Source organism: Haliotis rufescens, unplaced genomic scaffold (assembly GCF_023055435.1).
Source record: "Haliotis rufescens isolate VD_foot unplaced genomic scaffold, xgHalRufe1.0.p SCAF_86, whole genome shotgun sequence".
Taxonomy (NCBI): Eukaryota; Metazoa; Mollusca; class Gastropoda; order Lepetellida; family Haliotidae; genus Haliotis; species Haliotis rufescens.
Genome location: NW_025964379.1, coordinates 1,111,336 through 1,129,435, shown reverse-complemented (window position 1 = coordinate 1,129,435; position 18,100 = coordinate 1,111,336). Strand labels below are relative to the sequence as shown.

At 39.3% G+C, this 18,100-nt stretch overlaps 1 protein-coding gene across 2 annotated transcripts in view; it reads left to right on the top strand.

The window, feature by feature from the left end:
- The first annotated feature begins 7,617 nt into the window (after positions 1–7,617).
- Positions 7,618–18,100, top strand: part of LOC124115193 — a 28,074-nt gene continuing 17,591 nt past the window's right edge. The window contains exons 1-3 of one of the 2 annotated variants that reach the window (XM_048390193.1): positions 7,619–7,902; positions 11,891–12,035; positions 12,384–13,865. In XM_048390193.1, coding sequence (XP_048246150.1) covers positions 7,669–7,902; positions 11,891–12,035; positions 12,384–13,846 — 1,842 coding nt within the window. In that variant the 5' untranslated portion in view covers positions 7,619–7,668 and the 3' untranslated portion in view covers positions 13,847–13,865. Of the gene's footprint in view, positions 7,903–11,890; positions 12,036–12,383; positions 13,866–18,100 lie in introns of those variants that run through there. The other variant, XM_046476108.2, reaches the window with a different exon arrangement.

The following is an 18,100-nucleotide window of genomic DNA, read 5'->3' as shown; positions in this document are numbered from 1 at the left end:
GAAAACACGTTAAGAAGCGATATGTGATGTTAAATTCGCGCCGAACAGCCCAGCATAGGAATGTGCCCGACTCTGATTGACAGTAAAATGAAGAATGGCAAAACGTTTTCGTTGTTGTGCTGGAATGTGAACGGCATACAAAGCAAACTGATGTAAAACGATTTTAAACAATTCTTTTTCTAAGAATGACATAGGAGGTTTTCTTGAGGTTTTGCAGAATTGTGCCAAGGAAAGGATAGACCTTGCCTTCCCCGATTATTGCATTATACTAACTGTAGAGGGACGTGGCAGTGTATGTTCAATCGTCATTAGAGCATGGTATATGCCGTCGATGATGTTTTCAGCGAGATCTTTCAGTTGGTTTCGTCTATATTCACCCTGAATTCGACTTCTATTGTAACAGACACTAGATCTAAAAAAGGGATAGATTATTTAGAGATTATTATTTCAACAGAGTTGTATGAGTATGCATATTGTGACGCCATTCTACCCGGCGATTATAACGCACGCATTTGAAGTTTTAATGACTATAGTTCTGGCATGTTTAGTGTATTATGTACTGTGTTCAACCAACCTGTTTGACAAAATGTCGGATTCAGAGTCCACACTCGATGTTCCTGTTTAGGGTGATATTAAAGATGACCTGGTAATATGTGATACCCAAAATGAAAACATGACATATGTCCAAAGATGTACATGGTATACCAATATTAGACATACATTTAGTGTCGTCATGTCTTATGTACTTTATAAATAAAATATTTAGCCTCGATCAGTGTGTTCAACTGTTGAGTGAAGATGTTAATATCGCTGTCGACACATTAACAGGCACTTTACAGGCGCGTGCTGCATCTTGCAACACCATAATCGTCTACCAGTTAGCAGAGATACAGAAAAGTGGTATGATACAGAATGGTAATATCTACTATCATTTTAAAACACTGTTAGAAATGTCTACAGAGTATAATATAATGCCCTCAGAAAAAGACAAAGTATGAAGAATCTACCTTTGGAACTCATTGGAAGTGTTAATGACAGAAAGTGTTTTTGGAAAAGATATCATCACTAACGAACAAGTCTGGCACCGTACTGTTTCAAACGACCAAGATCAATTGCCATATTTTAAATATGTGTTGAACTTAACATATATTTCATTTGATAAGAAATATTTATTCAAACTTTTTTGTGGCAGTAAAACTATCTAATTTTTCTGTTGATCAATATTTGGAATATTTGAGTGGAAATGTTGTGTCTTAATTCCTTTTCTTTTTGCTGTTTATTTCTGAATTACAGACTATGCTAAACAAAATACAGAATGTAGGGGTATATTTGTTGGTTCTGAATAACTCGAATTATTATTGTTACTTTATGCGATGAAATTAGAAACACATTAAGTCCTTATTAACTGTAGTCTGCTCAGATTGCATGAATTACCGTTCAGTGAAACCCACGAGCACGGGTATGGTGCTGACAAATCTAGAAACATAATCGGGGCGAACCGGGATTCGAACCCACAATCATAGGTTTCTGGCGTGCCCAAGGGACGCAACTCTGCACAGCGAATCGCGGCGCCTCAGACGACTGGGCCACCCGTGCCCCCCTTTCACCTTTGAAGGTGAAGAGGTAACTATATACGAGGGGTGTTTTGCAACTTCAATATAAGACCATGTCGCAGAATATCTTTTGCACTTTTATTTTTCAATACACTTATTCCATTTGTCCTTCAAGCTTTTTATACCCCTTTTTTAGAAATCCGCAGATTGGCCCTCCAACCACGCCTCTGTGGAAACCTTTATGTCCTCGTCATCCTGGAATTGTCTTCCACGTAGGGCAAATTTCATTTGCCGGAACAAGAAATAATACAAAAATAAGTTACCTCTCAGCCTTCAAAGGTGAAGATGAATTTATTAATTTATTAACGCAAAAATGGTGTACGATGGGCTGGCAACTTTCATTCCAAATCTGGAAGGTCTTAAAAGAGTGTGTTTTTAAATTGAACCACAAACAAACTGCGAGACATAACCTGAAGATATGACATAAAGGTGTGCCAGCTATGCACTTAAGATAAAACGTTAAGTACGGAAAGTTAGAGAATATTTTTAGCCCCCGCTGCTTTGTTTTCTCTGGCAGGAATGTAGCCAGACCTATGTGAGCATTTCCTAACTAGCGAAAGAAATATCTTGTACCCACGAACACCAAAACAACATGATATGCTCAAGGCCATAACGTCCATGTGTCACTACTCACACCAAGAATACAGGAAACCATCATAAAATAGAACATATTCATGATCCATATGTTGCTCCAGGTTATGCTCACCTTGTTGTTGCGGGGGTTGCACGTGGACACGACAGTCGCTAACTGTCTACGACGAGTGGTTGTCCCCGAGATGGCATGTCCGTTGTGAATTACGATTGGATGAAGATCCTATAGACCATGATAATTGTTAAACTAACGATTCCCATCTAATCATTTACCAACCTCAGAATTCCCCTTACCACACCAACGCTATTACAAGGCAAGTGTCTATTACTACATTAAATCTGTTATGACAGACAATCAAGGCATTAAACATACAGTTTAAGGGATTAAGTAAAATATCTTCACTTCTCCTGATTTCATTTTATCCATCTCAGATGTCTTGTCTTGGTTTCATAAACAACTGCCTGGTGATTCCGGGGCATTAAAGGTCCTCAACGCACAACGCAAACAACGGACTAAGAGTTTCGTCTGATTGCCTGCAATGGTGCCATGATGGTGTGGATCAATAGTGCAAGAATTTAGACATTTGTTTACCTCGTCCCGAATCGATTATTTATAGATTCCTTTTGCTTAACCTTGAATATTGGTTACTGAGGCATTTAACAATATTCACATACAGGAGAAGCACCACGACGGGAATGAAAATAGTATTGCGATGAAATTTCGTTGGTCAAGATACGAGTACCCACATATTACCACCATATTGCTGAAATATTGCTGACGACGAGGCAAACCAAAACAGCATATTAGAAAATATGTGTCCTGTGAATGCATAAGCATATCCTGAAAGGGTTGTATCACGGTGTCCAAGAGATGAGCGGTTATAAGCAATCTGTGCCAGACAGGCATTATCTCAAAGGTGATCCGACATTGTGTCAGAGAGAAGAGAAGCAATCAGTGTCAGAGAGGCATTATCTCAAAGATGATCCGACATTGTGTCAGAGAGAAGAGCAGCAATCAAATGCCAGACAGGCATTATCTCAAAGGTGATCCGACATTGTGTCAGAGAGAAGAGCAGCAATCTGTGCCAGACAGGCATTATCTCAAAGGTGATCCGAAATTGTGTCAGAGAGAAGATCAGCAATCTGTGCCAGACAGGCATTATCTCAAAGGTGATCCGACATTGTGTCAGAGAGGAGAGCAGCAATCTGTACCAGACAGGCATTATCTGAAAGGTGATCCGACATTGTGTCAGAGAGAAGAGCAGCAACCTGTGCCAGACACTCGCTGCTCAAAGGTGATCCGACATTGTGTCAGAGAGAAGATCAGCAACCTGTGCCAGACACTCGTTGTCTCAAAGGTGATCCGACATTGTGTCAGAGAGAAGAGCAGCAACCTGTGCCAGACACTCGTTGTCTCAAAGGTGATCCGACATTGTGTCAGAGAGAAGATCAGCAATCTGTGCCAGACAGGCATTATCTCAAAGGTGATCCGACATTGTGTCAGAGAGGAGAGCAGCAATCTGTGCCAGACAGGCATTATCTCAAAGGTGATCCGACATTGTGTCAGAGAGGAGAGCAGCAATCTGTGCCAGACAGGCATTATCTCAAAGGTGATCCGACATTGTGTCAGAGAGGAGAGCAGCAACCTGTGCCAGACAGGCATTATGTCAAAGGTGATCCGACATTGTGTCAGAGAGGAGAGCAGCAATCTGTGCCAGACAGGCATTATCTCAAAGGTGATCCGACATTGTGTCAGAGAGGAGAGCAGCAATCTGTGCCAGACAGGCATTATCTCAAAGGTGATCAGACATTGTGTCAGAGAGAAGATCAGCAATCTGTGCCAGACACTCGTTGTCTCAAAGGTGATCCGACATTGTGTCAGAGAGAAGAGCAGCAATCTGTGCCAGACAGGCATTATCTGAAAGGTGATCAGACATTGTGTCAGAGAGGAGAGCAGCAACCTGTGCCAGACAGGCATTATCTCAAAGGTGATCCGACATTGTGTCAGAGAGGAGAGCAGCAACCTGTGCCAGACAGGCATTATCTCAAAGGTGATCCGACATTGTGTCAGAGAGGAGAGCAGCAATCTGTGCCAGACAGGCATTATCTCAAAGGTGATCCGACATTGTGTCAGAGAGAAGAGAAGCAATCTGTGCCAGACAGGCATTATCTCAAAGGTGATCCGACATTGTGTCAGAGAGGAGAGCAGCAATCTGTGCCAGACAGGCATTATCTCAAAGGTGATCCGACATTGTGTCAGAGAGGAGAGCAGCAATCTGTGCCAGACAGGCATTATCTCAAAGGTGATCAGACATTGTGTCAGAGAGAAGATCAGCAATCTGTGCCAGACACTCGTTGTCTCAAAGGTGATCCGACATTGTGTCAAAGAGAAGAGCAGCAATCTGTGCCAGACAGGCATTATGTCAAAGGTGATCCGACATTGTGTCAGAGAGGAGATCAGCAATCTGTGCCAGACAGACATTGTCTAATATGTGTTGATAACATGTCAGAGAACAGATAATCAATTTGTGCCAGGGGGGCATTGTTTCATATGAGTGTCGATATTGTGTCAAGGAGCACATTATGAACATGCGCCAGACAGTCATTGTCTCACTGGATCTATTTTCAAATTTCTTTTGTTTACTTGACCATGTCGAATGTTTGACGTCACCCAACAAATCTGCACGTTATACTCTCTAAACACACCCCTCTCAATCATACTGTCGTACAATTTAAGACGTCATCAATTTACGAAAGCATTGTGTAATCTCCAGAAATTATGTCATGATCGGACAATGACTTCTCGTGAAATAAAGTATGCTTCGTTCTTAATTGTTCTTTGAGATTTATCGCGTAACATTCATATATCATGATAATCATCGTGGCCATTATATAGGTTTTGGCGTGGTTGGGTGGCCAGGCCAAGAGGTGAAATCGTTCGTTCGTCACGTGGTTCCCCACAATGATACAATAAGTGATTGCTGGTTTCCCCTGTGATATCGGATATACATTCACTCTTGTTATTGTTTTGTGTGTGGCATCAGGATCAAAAGCACATTGAAACCAAGACCCGCATAATCCATCGGACCATGGACGGAAAAGAGAACATGTGGTTCTCAAATGCAACAAGGGAATGCAATTGGAAACAAGATCAACAACATGGCTTCTGAAATAAAGGATAATACCAACACCACCTCATGCAACTGCAATCACTCAAATCATTTAAGTCAATGTAACGACTTCAGGTAGAATGTCTGCATTTTGTCTGTGTGTCTCGAAGAAGAGAAAGAATTCTGCCAAAACTATCATCTTTTGACTTGACCCTAAAACATTGAAGACATGTCAATTCGTCTTTTGTCCTGGGTTCCAATAGTCAACTCTCCCATAGATGTCCAGCAATTTTCCAGCAGCTCAAGTCTTTCAACTTTTGAGCGGGAATCTACGAAATTTGCAAAATCTGTTTGAACAGGGTTACAACACCCGAGATTTTAGTTAAGCTTTCAATACGTTTAATGGTATACATGTTAAGTGAGTGAGTGAGTGAGTGAGTGAGTTGTGGTTAACGCCGCTTTTTACAGTATTCCAGTCATATCACGGCGTGTCAGCTTAATGTGGGAGGAAACCCCGAAGAGATGAAGGTCTCAGACGTTTACCACTTCATTGAAACCAACTAGCACGGGTATGGTGCTGACGAACCTAGAAACATAATCGGGGCGAACCGGGATTCGAACCCACAATAATAGGTTTCTGGCGTGCCCCAGGGACGCAACTCTGCACAGCGAATCGCGGCGCCTTAGACGACTGGGCCACCCGTTTTTGTACAAGGAAAATTTCACTTGCCTTTGCATGTGCGTGTTACATGTACCGCCAATGGGGTAGGATGCGCTAACCTTTCCGCGAATAGCTGGTATCGTCGCTATTTTACATTGAACACATGCTTATTGTAAAGTCGGAAATTTGTCGTTTCCATTCTATAAAATAATGTATTGTTGTGAAATATATATTCTGTATTCTTTGTAATGAGATCTACAAAACGTTTTAACTGCTAACACGTTACATCTGTATCTATATAACCGTGTTCTTGTCAAATTTACAAAAGAAATACTATCTCAGCCGGTTACGTCCTATAAATCTCGCAAGAGCGTGACCACAGAGCGTGGTCTGTGATGAGACGTTTAAATTCTTATCTTCTCTTTTATTACTAATAATAGAAAGTAATGTAACATTCACACATTCTACGTTTCAAATCCCATGAAATAGATAGCATAGTTTCGAGCTATGAACATGAGAAAATTTACAAGCGTAAAATATGCCGTTTTGATAAGCGTGTTAAATTTATTTCAATGTCAGTATGTCATTTTATGTCATTGCGACACGACCCTGCATCTTATTGTTTTAATTTTAAAGTTAATGTTGTTAGCATACATTTGAGTTTTTTATATATGAATCGCCACGCAAAGCAATATTTCATGGTAAGTTAAATTCGCTTTTGGGGGGAAAATGCGGAGATATGTTTCTGTATGTACGCCTACCTCAGCTGCTGAAATTGTGTTAACGCAGCATTTTAATAACATGTTTGACAGTGATTTAAAACACATGCTTATAACATGGTTGGAATCGAACACAATGGACTCTGATTTCTGATTTTCATAAATGTACATCGCTATTGTGCTCCCTTACGCTGGAAAATGATTGATAATTGACCAGGGAACAACAATCATGCTTATGGAATGATGCTGTAATGAAGGACTTGGACAATGAATGTTGTCATGATGCTTTGTTATGTTTGTGATTATCTGATTATCAATACTACAATGTTTGCATTATTACTATAATATAAAAGTGAGAATTCATATGCACTCTCCCTGTCAAACATATTTTGGTTGTGAGTCCAGTGATCCTGTCCCAACTTGATGTTATTACTGTTGTATGTTAATTGAACACTGTCATCTTTTTATGTTCATTGGCTTTTTAATTGTACGAAATTCAATGAAGCGTAGATTTGCTGTCATACATGTACTTCATTTTTCAAGATAATTATCAGGAATGAAAATACCTCTTTTATTAAAATATAATTTATATAAAAACTTTGCAGCAGTCGTTAATCAAGTTGGGCCCAGGCAAAAAGAGGAGTATATATTTGATAATATGAACAGCGATAGCATGGCACAGTACGACCCTAATGACATGACATGTGTTGTTATCTTTGTTTAATATCCCGATGATGTACATAATGATGTATAAGTGGAAACAAACCTTGGCTGGCCTATGATTGTTGCAGAAAAAGTAGAGGGAACCTCTATTGTGTCTGACACACACTTCCTTATCTTTCACTTTGTCTACGCTTATCACAAATATATTTACTAAATCCCCGAAAGCTGTCAGGTGCTGCGATCACGTGTAGATTACAACCTTGAATAAAAGTCCATGTTGTTGAAGAGAAGTATCCATATTTCACTGCAGAATGTTACTACTGGTTCTGTGCACCTTGTTGCTCTGGGGAGCGGTGTTCTCTGACACAACCGTCACAATCTACAACGAGTGGCTCGCCCAGGATGGACGTGTGCATTATGAACCCCAAAGATGGAACAAGCATAATGGGCTCACCGCAAGGACCCTAATTCCAAATTGTAAATCTATCGGAACAGCTCCCGGACGTTGGGTGAACAGAGACCTGAGAGCAGATCTCTTTGCAAATGTACGTATGAAGTAAAAAGAATCTTCCATGCAGAAAGATTTTAGGAAATGATATCATCCATATATGATTTCAATATCCTAGTTTGACTACCGTATCCATGCTTTAATAGTTTTTTGTTATTGCAAGGGGTCGTATCGCAACATACACAGCAAACACGTAGCATAGTTGGTTTTCGTATAATGGCATTGGACAGAACACGACTACAAATTCATTAAAATTGATTAATTGGTGAGCGTCCAGAAAGTGTCCGTAAAAACATCGAAGTTTTCAATGCGAAAATAGACGGAAATGTTAACTGCCTATTACATTGCGGCAGCCCCCTGACGTACATGATGTCGACGGCTGTCTTAAGGAAGTAGCAGGTTTCCTATTTGTGGCTGCCATGGCAAGCTGTTCTCTAATATCTGTCCCGCGCGGTACAGCAAGATTTGCTGGTAAGTCAGTTTTAGGATTTGTAACCTGTCACTGGGATTCAGACATGCGTCGAGAAATTAAACTAAATCACAATTGCATGTATATTGATACACATCAAATGCACATGTAACTCTATCGAACAATCGGTTGTCTATTATTTGGTTACAACAGTAAATGAAAGTAAATCTTATGAAATATGAGATGCTGCTTACAGCGATTAGAATAGACTATTATTGATTCAGTACTTTGGGTACTTACACTCAACATTGGTTTTTTTATTGTTTGTCATTGCAATTATCTGTCTTTAAGATCGAATATCCAAACCACTCTCTGCCCTCTCACGTCACATTGGCCAATGGTTCCAGACCTTAAAGTGTGGAATTAAAAAACACAAATTTCATCACATCATTTCATAACACACCATTCATCCACAACAAACAGAGAGCACACAACAATTTAAGAACACTTAAAGGCTGGTATTTATTGCTAACATATTGTCCTATATCCAATCAAGCTCCGATGAATTTCACATTGCACATAAATCAATCTAAATACAGTTGATACATTGTGGTACATTTTCAAGCATAACATTGACTTAACACTTATTTCGCTCCCATATTAAGTCGAGTTATAAGTGTGGTAAATAATTAATATGTTTCTTGCTTTTGGTAATCCTAGTGTTTGGTGTTACTAAACAACAGTGGGACTCTATTCAGGAGTGCAGTTTCTTTTAGAAATCTCCCATAACTATTTGTTGTTTTAGATCAGTTTGTCTACTCCCTGTAGCTTAACTAACTGCTCCCTGTCCAGAACTTGTTCCTGAAAGGTCAAACTGTCAGAATTTTCAGTACTCTCCATCGAAAATGTAGACAGGTCAGGAGATTGATCCATAAAGGTGCCTGGCAAACCTTAGCCGGAATCATTATCAGAAGGACTTTGCTTTGTAACAACACATGAAGGAAAAATACCTGGAATTTCTTTTTCAAGATGATTCCAAATAAGTAAGTCTACACCTTTAACAGGTAGAGTTTCTACAACCCCGACCTTGACCAACAAAACCGAAACATCAAATGGAGATTCCCCAGAAAGGGGCAAAATACCATCCAAAATCAGAGTTTGAAGTCAACCAGTATCCCTCCAAACGCTAATTGGTTTAACACGGTGAATGCTGGTTTTTCTGACGCACATTTTTCCAAGATTTGAAAAAGTGAAGGTTGTGTGACAAATGCGCTCACGCAGCACTGAATCTCCCTCCGGCTATAACATTATGCAGAGATGTAGACTATTAACTTTCCTATCTTATGGTGTAAATGTAACTGCAAATCTGCAAAAACTGGTTTAGCAAAAAGACACTGCCAAATGTTGTCTGAGAATTTATCCTGTTGAAAAACAGCAAATGTTTCTGCTTTTTATGGTACACGTTAAAAGTACTGTGCAACTAGTTTTTGTATATTTAGCAGCTTTATTTTAACTCTGAGTGAACACAATCCTCCCTATAAACTGCACCTGAGGTGCTATTGTTGTGTACAGTATATATCTGCTATTCTAAAACAGAGATTTCCCCGATGTTGATTGCCCTGACATGACCATCGTTATCATTATTCGTGCTACTGATTAGAAATATTCCTACATGTGCATGTATGTGACGTAATGAATGATTACATGAAGAGAATGTGACAGGGATGAGTGCCTGAAGAAACACCACGCTACCTACAGGCAATCTGTTGCGGTCCTTTTTGTTCAGTTTGAATCAGCGTTTTACACTGACACCATGCTGTGATAATGCATAACTTGCTTGCTGACTTCATGGAACGTCTATTGTTTGCTGATTGATTTGTTATAGTTCAGAGGGAGGGCTACTTGCTTTGATGTCATCACGCATTTAAGACCGGGGGTTGACACTTAATTTGGTGACTCCTTAATTTCATAATTTAAAGTATTTATGAAGAACAATTCATGCAGAACCAACCGCTTGGTGGAATATGATATTCATGCTCGTTAAATAAAACACCTTTGATTTATATTATAGTAGTCACAAAATAATCGTAACGCATGCTCACATGAAGAGAATGTGACTGGGACGAGTGCCTGAAGAGACACCACGCTACCTTGAGGCGGTCTGTGAAAATGAATGAATGTTGCGGTCCTTTATTTCAGTTTGTAACTGCATCAGCGAGTGAGTATTTTCGGGGGTCTTACAATCAGTTACCGTTTATACATGTGTTGACGCTTAACATCTACACAAAGTCACTGGAGGCGTTAGAGTAATGTGTTCCTCACTATTTTAACATATAGTACACACACAATAGATCTCACAAACAGCATCTTACAAGACTTGGGACTTTCATCTATTTACTGTTTAAAGCGCCACAATCAGGTTAATGTTTGCAAACTGTAAAGGTTGTGAGCTAGACTAATGAGGAACAAACAACTACATTTAAATTGAAAAGGAGCCGCAGTGAGATGGGAGATTCAGGATAATCTTGAGGTGCTTAATTCCGAACTAAAGCATCACAATAAGGGCTGGTAAGAAAATAATATGTTACAGGAAATGTGGTCCCGAACACGTATCTTCTCAGGAACGTTATTATCTTGTCTTCATTCAGGCAAACTGCTCAAACAGAATAGAGCTGTGTGTACATCATTTTCGCATCCGTTTAAAGCTGAGAACATAGAAGTAACGGTAAACGATGATGCTTGATTGACACTTAAGGGAGGAGCTTCATAGCATCGTTCTCTCGTAGTCAATTCAGATGTCAAATAACGACGTTATTTGGATGAAAAAGCGATTGAAACAAAGCGTCCCAAAACGTCGTTGTTTCGTTCAAAGACAACATACGGATAAAAACGACGTCTTCTTGTTTGCCGTGATACCTTGAAATGGGAACGAGGCGGTTGTAGTGGGTGAGCTATTGTATTTTTATATACTCACAGTACAGATCATATTACATCATTTAATGTGTTCCGTTACTGCAAATGTTGGTTTCAATCCCAGTAGAACTCAGGGTGCCACTTCGTAGCACATTAGTTTCAAAAACAAAAAATCGCCAAACCATGTCAACCTTGACCAGTTCAATCTATGCCTGCATTAACTGATGCATTGTATAGAGGGGCATAAATGTTGGTGGAATACATAGTGTATTTCTCAATGGTCATTTCAGAGGAAAGCTGTGCAAGAAAAAAACTTAAACACCAATAATGAATCTCAGGACTACGGGTTAGGGGATGGAAACTATTCTTGCACATGTTCATACGATCCAAATATATTCTTTTTTCAGAATATAGACAAAACTAACTATTTGTTGTTACGACACGACTGGAAATCCTGCTATGTCACATATAGCACAATGCATTCCACCATAAGTTTCAAATGAGATATCATGTAACCTTCATTAATGTTTTATACGAGTATTATTTCATTTCAAAATATTCAGTGTAAATGTTTGTTTTGACAATGCTGGCCTTGGATAATTTTTGTTGATTTACTCCAACCATGGAAGCCATGCAAAAAATAACATTATTTCTTTCATAGAGAAACTGGCAAATCCATACTATTTTATCTTTTTTTATTCAGTGGCCTCAAAACCCTCATCACCATGGTTACCCAGACCCAACATATCTCCAGGACCATGCACTCCAGAAAAGGACATTCGATTCGTATATGTTTCAACTGAATGGCTATGGGAATGTCATCGACGACATGGTCTGGGAAATGAAAGGTTTTATAAGTTATTTAATTGGTTTAAGTACCATATTAAAAGAGGAGCATAAGGTTTGAAAGTTAACTGAAGACCAAGCATATACTTAACAGGATTCGCGGTGTCTGTGGCTCCAATATTCTCTGAGTTCAGTCCTTAAGCCTTTAATTAATGTTCCATTGGCTAGAATCCAGTTTAGCTGCTAATATTTCTGTCTGAAGAATACCCATGATCAATTATTTCACCAAACGTCGTAAATGTGTGCAACTTCAACTTTCCAGACAGACTCATGTACGCATGAAGTAGTTTAACATTAAATGAATATGTTTGAGTTACATTTGTTATGACTGTATATGTTGTTCTTTATAGGTTTGAGCTGGCCGAACTGGATGAATAAGTCTGATCATCAAGGTACATTCCCAAACAACGTTGACGCTGCAGCAGAGTTTGTGTCACTCATGGTTCAGAGTGCAAAGGACTACATAGGAGGACGGATTCCCCGTATATTTGAAGTCATCAATGAACCTGATTGGTTCCCAAATATAATTGACCCACAAACGAATATAAACTACCACAAGGCAGTTGCTGATAAGCTGAAGTCAAGATTTGGAATGAAAGTTGCCGGACCAACGTATACAAGTATGTTCTTAGAACAAGCAGACGAAAATAACTTCAGCAACTGGAAGATAATTGCCAAGTTTCTGGACATGTCTCTTGATCACTTGGACTTTTTCTCTTTCCACTCCTACAACCGTCTGCATATAACAGGTGGAAGTCACACCTACTCGGGCATCAACGAAGCTGTTCTGGTTGCTTCTCTTGACATGGTGGAAAATTACTCATATCAAAAGAAAGGAAAAAATGTTCAGTTAGTTAACACTGAATTTGGATTAGGTTTACTTAATCTTGGCGTTAGCCCCGACTTTGAAAATGGAATGACAGACTTTGAAACCATTTATCAACAAAACGGCTTCATGTTTAGCTTTCTTTCTCTGAGAGAGTTTATTGACAGAGTTACAGCGTATCTCCTCTCAAATGAGCAATACCCGGGTCATACTTCCCTTCGGAATTCCATATTTACCAAGGATGGTCATCCTCTTCCAGCGGCCAAATTCTACATGTTTTGGAAAAACTTTATTTATGATCATAAGTTTCTCAGAGTCTCAAGTCAATACGATGGACAGGAGAGAATAGTTGCACCACTTGCCCTTGCGAACCCTCATACCAAAGAGATGGTGGTCCTTCTTCACAACTATGGCAGTAACATTGAGAATGTACAACTCGACTTCCCCAACAATTGGATCAACCCTTCTACAGGTGAAGAAACATGTGTTGTGTTCGAAAACGGTAATCCAGCTATTCATTCCGGTAACCATTTCGACATATCTAAGCTTCATGGTGCCGTCAGTCTCCCTGGATCATCAACCTGCTTCTACAAGTTTAAAACCAACTACAACTTTGACGGAATACACACGGACAACCAGATCACATACTATGGCAAGGACATGGTCATCCCCATCAACAACGGACATGCGCAGACAACCATCAATCTACCCAGCTCTGGCTATCATACATCTCATCTTAGAGTGGGAGTTAGCCGAGACAAGCACGCCAATGCAAAACCTCGTGGGGTTGTGTTCAATGGCCACGCATTGTCTACAAGCTACATGCTGTTTGATGCTATGAAGACTGTGGGGAAAACAACATGGAACGTGTGGCAGTTCTTAGTCCCTCACTCACAGGTCAAAACAACAAACACCGTCAGCATGACCTTTGATGGAAACGGTGGCCACGTGACATCCGTCGCACTCGTTGCTGGAAAACTTCAGTGAATAAAATTCCCTCAAAGAATAGTTTGTTTGTTTTGATTCATATTCTACACGAGGAATCGTGTGCCAAGAGAAGGTGGCATGTTGGTTGATTGGTTGGTTGGTTGTTTAACGCCGCACTGAGCAATATTCCAGCTATATGTCGGCGGTCTGTAAATAATCGAGTCTGGACCAGACAATCCATGATTGATATCATGAGCATCGATCCACGGAATTGGGATCGATGACATGTATCAACCAAATGAGGGAGCCTGACCACCCGATCCAGTTAGTCGCAATTTACGACAAGCATAGTCGCCTTTTACGGCAAACATGGGTTGCTGAAGACCTATTCTACCCCGGAATCTTCACGGGTCGAAGGTGGCATGTGATTAGAGGATACAGATATATATTTTCTGAGGCACAATTCAAATTGAAAGATGCCATATACTCAAGCTACCACGAATAAAAATAAATGGTTATTGTTATCGAGGTGATGAACCAGTCAAATACATTTTCTATCTCAATCTGATAAATATGCAAGTGAGGTTACCTCGCAGGAACTTCGTTTACAAAACCTCTTTACATCGATGCGGTGTTTGCTTGCCCCAAACGTGCTATCGGTCATCAGATCATTTGGTAGCGGTTTCCCGATGTGTGAGTGATTATGTTTGTTTGTTTGTTTGTTTTTAACGCTGCACTCAGCAATATTCTATATAACGGCGGTCTGTAAATAATCGAGTCTTGACTAGACAATCCAGTGATTAATATCATGAACATCGATCCACGCAATTGGGATCGATGACATGCATCAACCAAGTCAGCGAGCCTGACCACCCGATCCTGTTAGTCGCCTTTTACGACAAGCATGGGTTGCTGAAGACCTATTCTACCCCGAAATCTTCACGGGTCGAGTGATCGTGTAAACAAACCTGACTTTAATTCCGTTGGCATTATATCATAAATGAGGCAGTCCACTAAGACGAAGTGAATATCAATATGCCTTAAAATTCAATCAATTTCAACTTTAAATTTCATGATAAAGAGATTATTACATTCATGTCTTTCCATATTGTAAGTATCACATATCAGGAATACACACATTGTAATACGTTCACATAGCACATTCTTTTTCACCCAACACATGAGAATTACAAGACGAAACTTCACAGCTGATAACCTCTATATGTGGATTGATGGTGGTGCAGTTGCTAGAGCCACTGTCATTGGATCCAGAACAATATCTTCCCGATTACCCGATAACAGATCCATATTTACAGCTGAAGCACATGCCATTTTTACAGCACTAAAATATATCAGTCATCAATCTAAACATAAACAATTCATTATTTTTTCTGATTCACTTTCGTGCCTTCAGGCGATTAACAATATGTCATCCAAACATCCACTTTTAATCCAAATTCTTGAATTTTTTAATGATCTTGCTATTGGCCAATATGACATCGTCTTTTGTTGGTTACCAAGCCATGTTGGTATCACTGGTAACACAATGGCCGATGCTGCTGCTAAAGCAGCACTCACCAAATCTGTGACAACACTTCTCATACCCTACACTGATTATAAACCTGCAATTAGATCTTACATTCTTGATCTGATGCAAAAGAAGTGGGACACCCAAGTAGGTATCAATAAATTACATCAAATTAAACCAAATATCGGTTACACCTACTTGGACTGTCAGTCCAGATTTGAAGAGGTCATTATGCGTATTGGCCACTCAAGATATACAAATGAATACTTATTGAAAGGTGAGGATCCTCCGTTTTGTGTCCCTTGTGATGAAAGAATCACGGTCAAGCATGTCCTGCTTGACTGCATTGATTTTTTCATCACAAGGGTTAAATATTTCAGTGTTAAAACAATTAAGGACCTTTTTAATGATGTTAATTCTCGTTTAATATTCTGCTTTTTAAAAGAAATCGAACTTCTTCAAAAAATTTGATGTGTTTAATGTATTATTTTACATATTGGTAGTGCTAATTAATAACTTAGATTGTTAGTGGCTATACCCTCGAAGGGGGTTAAAGTAGTGTAAAATTATTGTCCCCCTAAGAGGGTATGTAAGTCCCACATCATTCAAAGTATTGTTGTGCATGCCAGAATTTTAAAACGTAGGATTTTTGTCATTTTATTATAAGGCTTAACTGGTAAATTATCGCCAGTGACTGAAGGGTTGATATAAATCCTGCCAGGGTCCATGCAGGAAGCAAAGGTACTGTAAGTCCCCATGGTCCCTGGTATGGTGATCTCCCTTTAGTTACTGACGATCTCTAGCCCAGTTTTATAGTGTGTTGTTCCTTACTACTTAATGCTTTTAAATGTTCCGCAACTAGTTTTAAATCTTATCTGTGATATTCTAGTTATCATACTGTCCTTCGATGACAGATTTTTATAAAGTTTAAATATATGTATATTTCATGTATAACTTCTCGTCACGATATGGCTGAAATATTGCCGATGTGACGTAAAGCATTAACTCACTCACTCACTCACTCACTATATGTGGATTAGTTTAGTCTCACTTGGTCTTGAGACAATAAATCAACAGTTTAAAGAGCCGTTAGTTTAACATATATTTTTTAATTCCAAATTTATCGTATCTTCGATGATCTAGTGTTTTGTGTGGGATATGATAAATACCTTTCTCCCAAAAGAACAACTCTGATACGTAAGAGAGATATATTGCATTGATTACTAAGTTAATTGATTTTGAAAAAATACCCACAAATTCAATATGGCTTGAAGAAGGTATATTTAATGTTATTCGGATTCTGCACCGGCTTTTAACAGTCACTGCCAGAGTGAATATTGTGTTTTTGTAACACAAAGTGTTTCAACATGTATGGAACTGCCATGAGTAAATTATCAACAACACGTTTGATAGGACAATGTTGTAATTCATGGTTTTGAGTTCTATCATGGAGAAACACAGAATGACCCCAATCAACTGGTCAGAGAATGAAATATCATGCAACAAGATAAATGTGCAGTTCATCAGTTGCTCATGATTAAGCGGGAAATACCTTCCCAAAGTCCATACCACCTCTATTAATGAATACAACGAGCTTTACATTCAAACCTGAAAGGAAAGAGTGTTTTATTTGACAGCTTCTGAATAAGAGGGATAGTTGACTATTGGAAAGTTAAAGCTATCACTCTTGTCATACAAGATCGTTCTGTCACTGAATCGTTATGCGTAGATCTAAATATTAAAGAGATGACTGGTCTCCTTTACTTGTAGTTCAGGTGGGTAAATCAGGGGAAGGGATTCGGCTATTAAATGCTTATTGAACGATATCAGATCATCGATATACCTGGAGTTTAAGTTAAACTTCTTGGCTGTATGACCTTGTTATGACTTTGCCAATCCCAGCAGAAATTCTGATTCATGTGCATAAAGTAACAGATCAGCAAGAAGGGATGCGCAATTGGTGCCCATGGGGATGCTTACCTCTTGCTTAAATGTCTTACCTCCACATTTTACATTGGTGGTATAAATGAGGAAGTCCAGCATTTCACAATTCAGCATTTTCTCAGTAAAGTTCAAATGACATTTGCTTTCACTTTTTACTAATTGGCCCTAACATGAGGATATTCATGGAACTATACCTATGGTCACCACGTTTAGTCAGCAAAAGCCACATGGCTCAAGACATAACGTTTGTCCTTAACTTTCTCAAATGAGACAGTGGTGTACAAAGTTAAAAAGTCAAATGTTTAGACATAGTTCAACCTGGTTATTTTATGAGATTGTTAAGAGTCAAGCAAATCATATAATTGTTTGAGATTCCGCATGGTATTAGTTCACCTGTCTAATGGCGACTATGCTTGTCGTAAGAGGCGACTCACGGGATCGTGTAGTCAAGCTCGTTAATGAATTACCCTATTTCAGTGTATGATACTATAATATATTCATGTGAACAGTGTCAGATATTTTGCTAAGACGCGTCTTTGGCTCGGGGCAAAAGTGAATTACGCACTCGTCAACAGAGTATTCTTGTTTTACACAATACAATCTAAGTTTATAATCTCTCCTGTCAGATGGACCTGCGGGTTTTGTAATTGCATCGTTATATGTATTGTTATACACATTAAACACTTTGTGTTTTCGTCGGAATTATAAAGCATGAGCGAAACCCATTATCTTGGGCTATAGAGCGTCCTAACCCAGGTTCTAAAAGTTTGTTATAAGTGCGAAAATTCAGATTTCCCTTACTTCTGGTCGCCTACTCATTACCCCAAATTGAGATGTTCTGA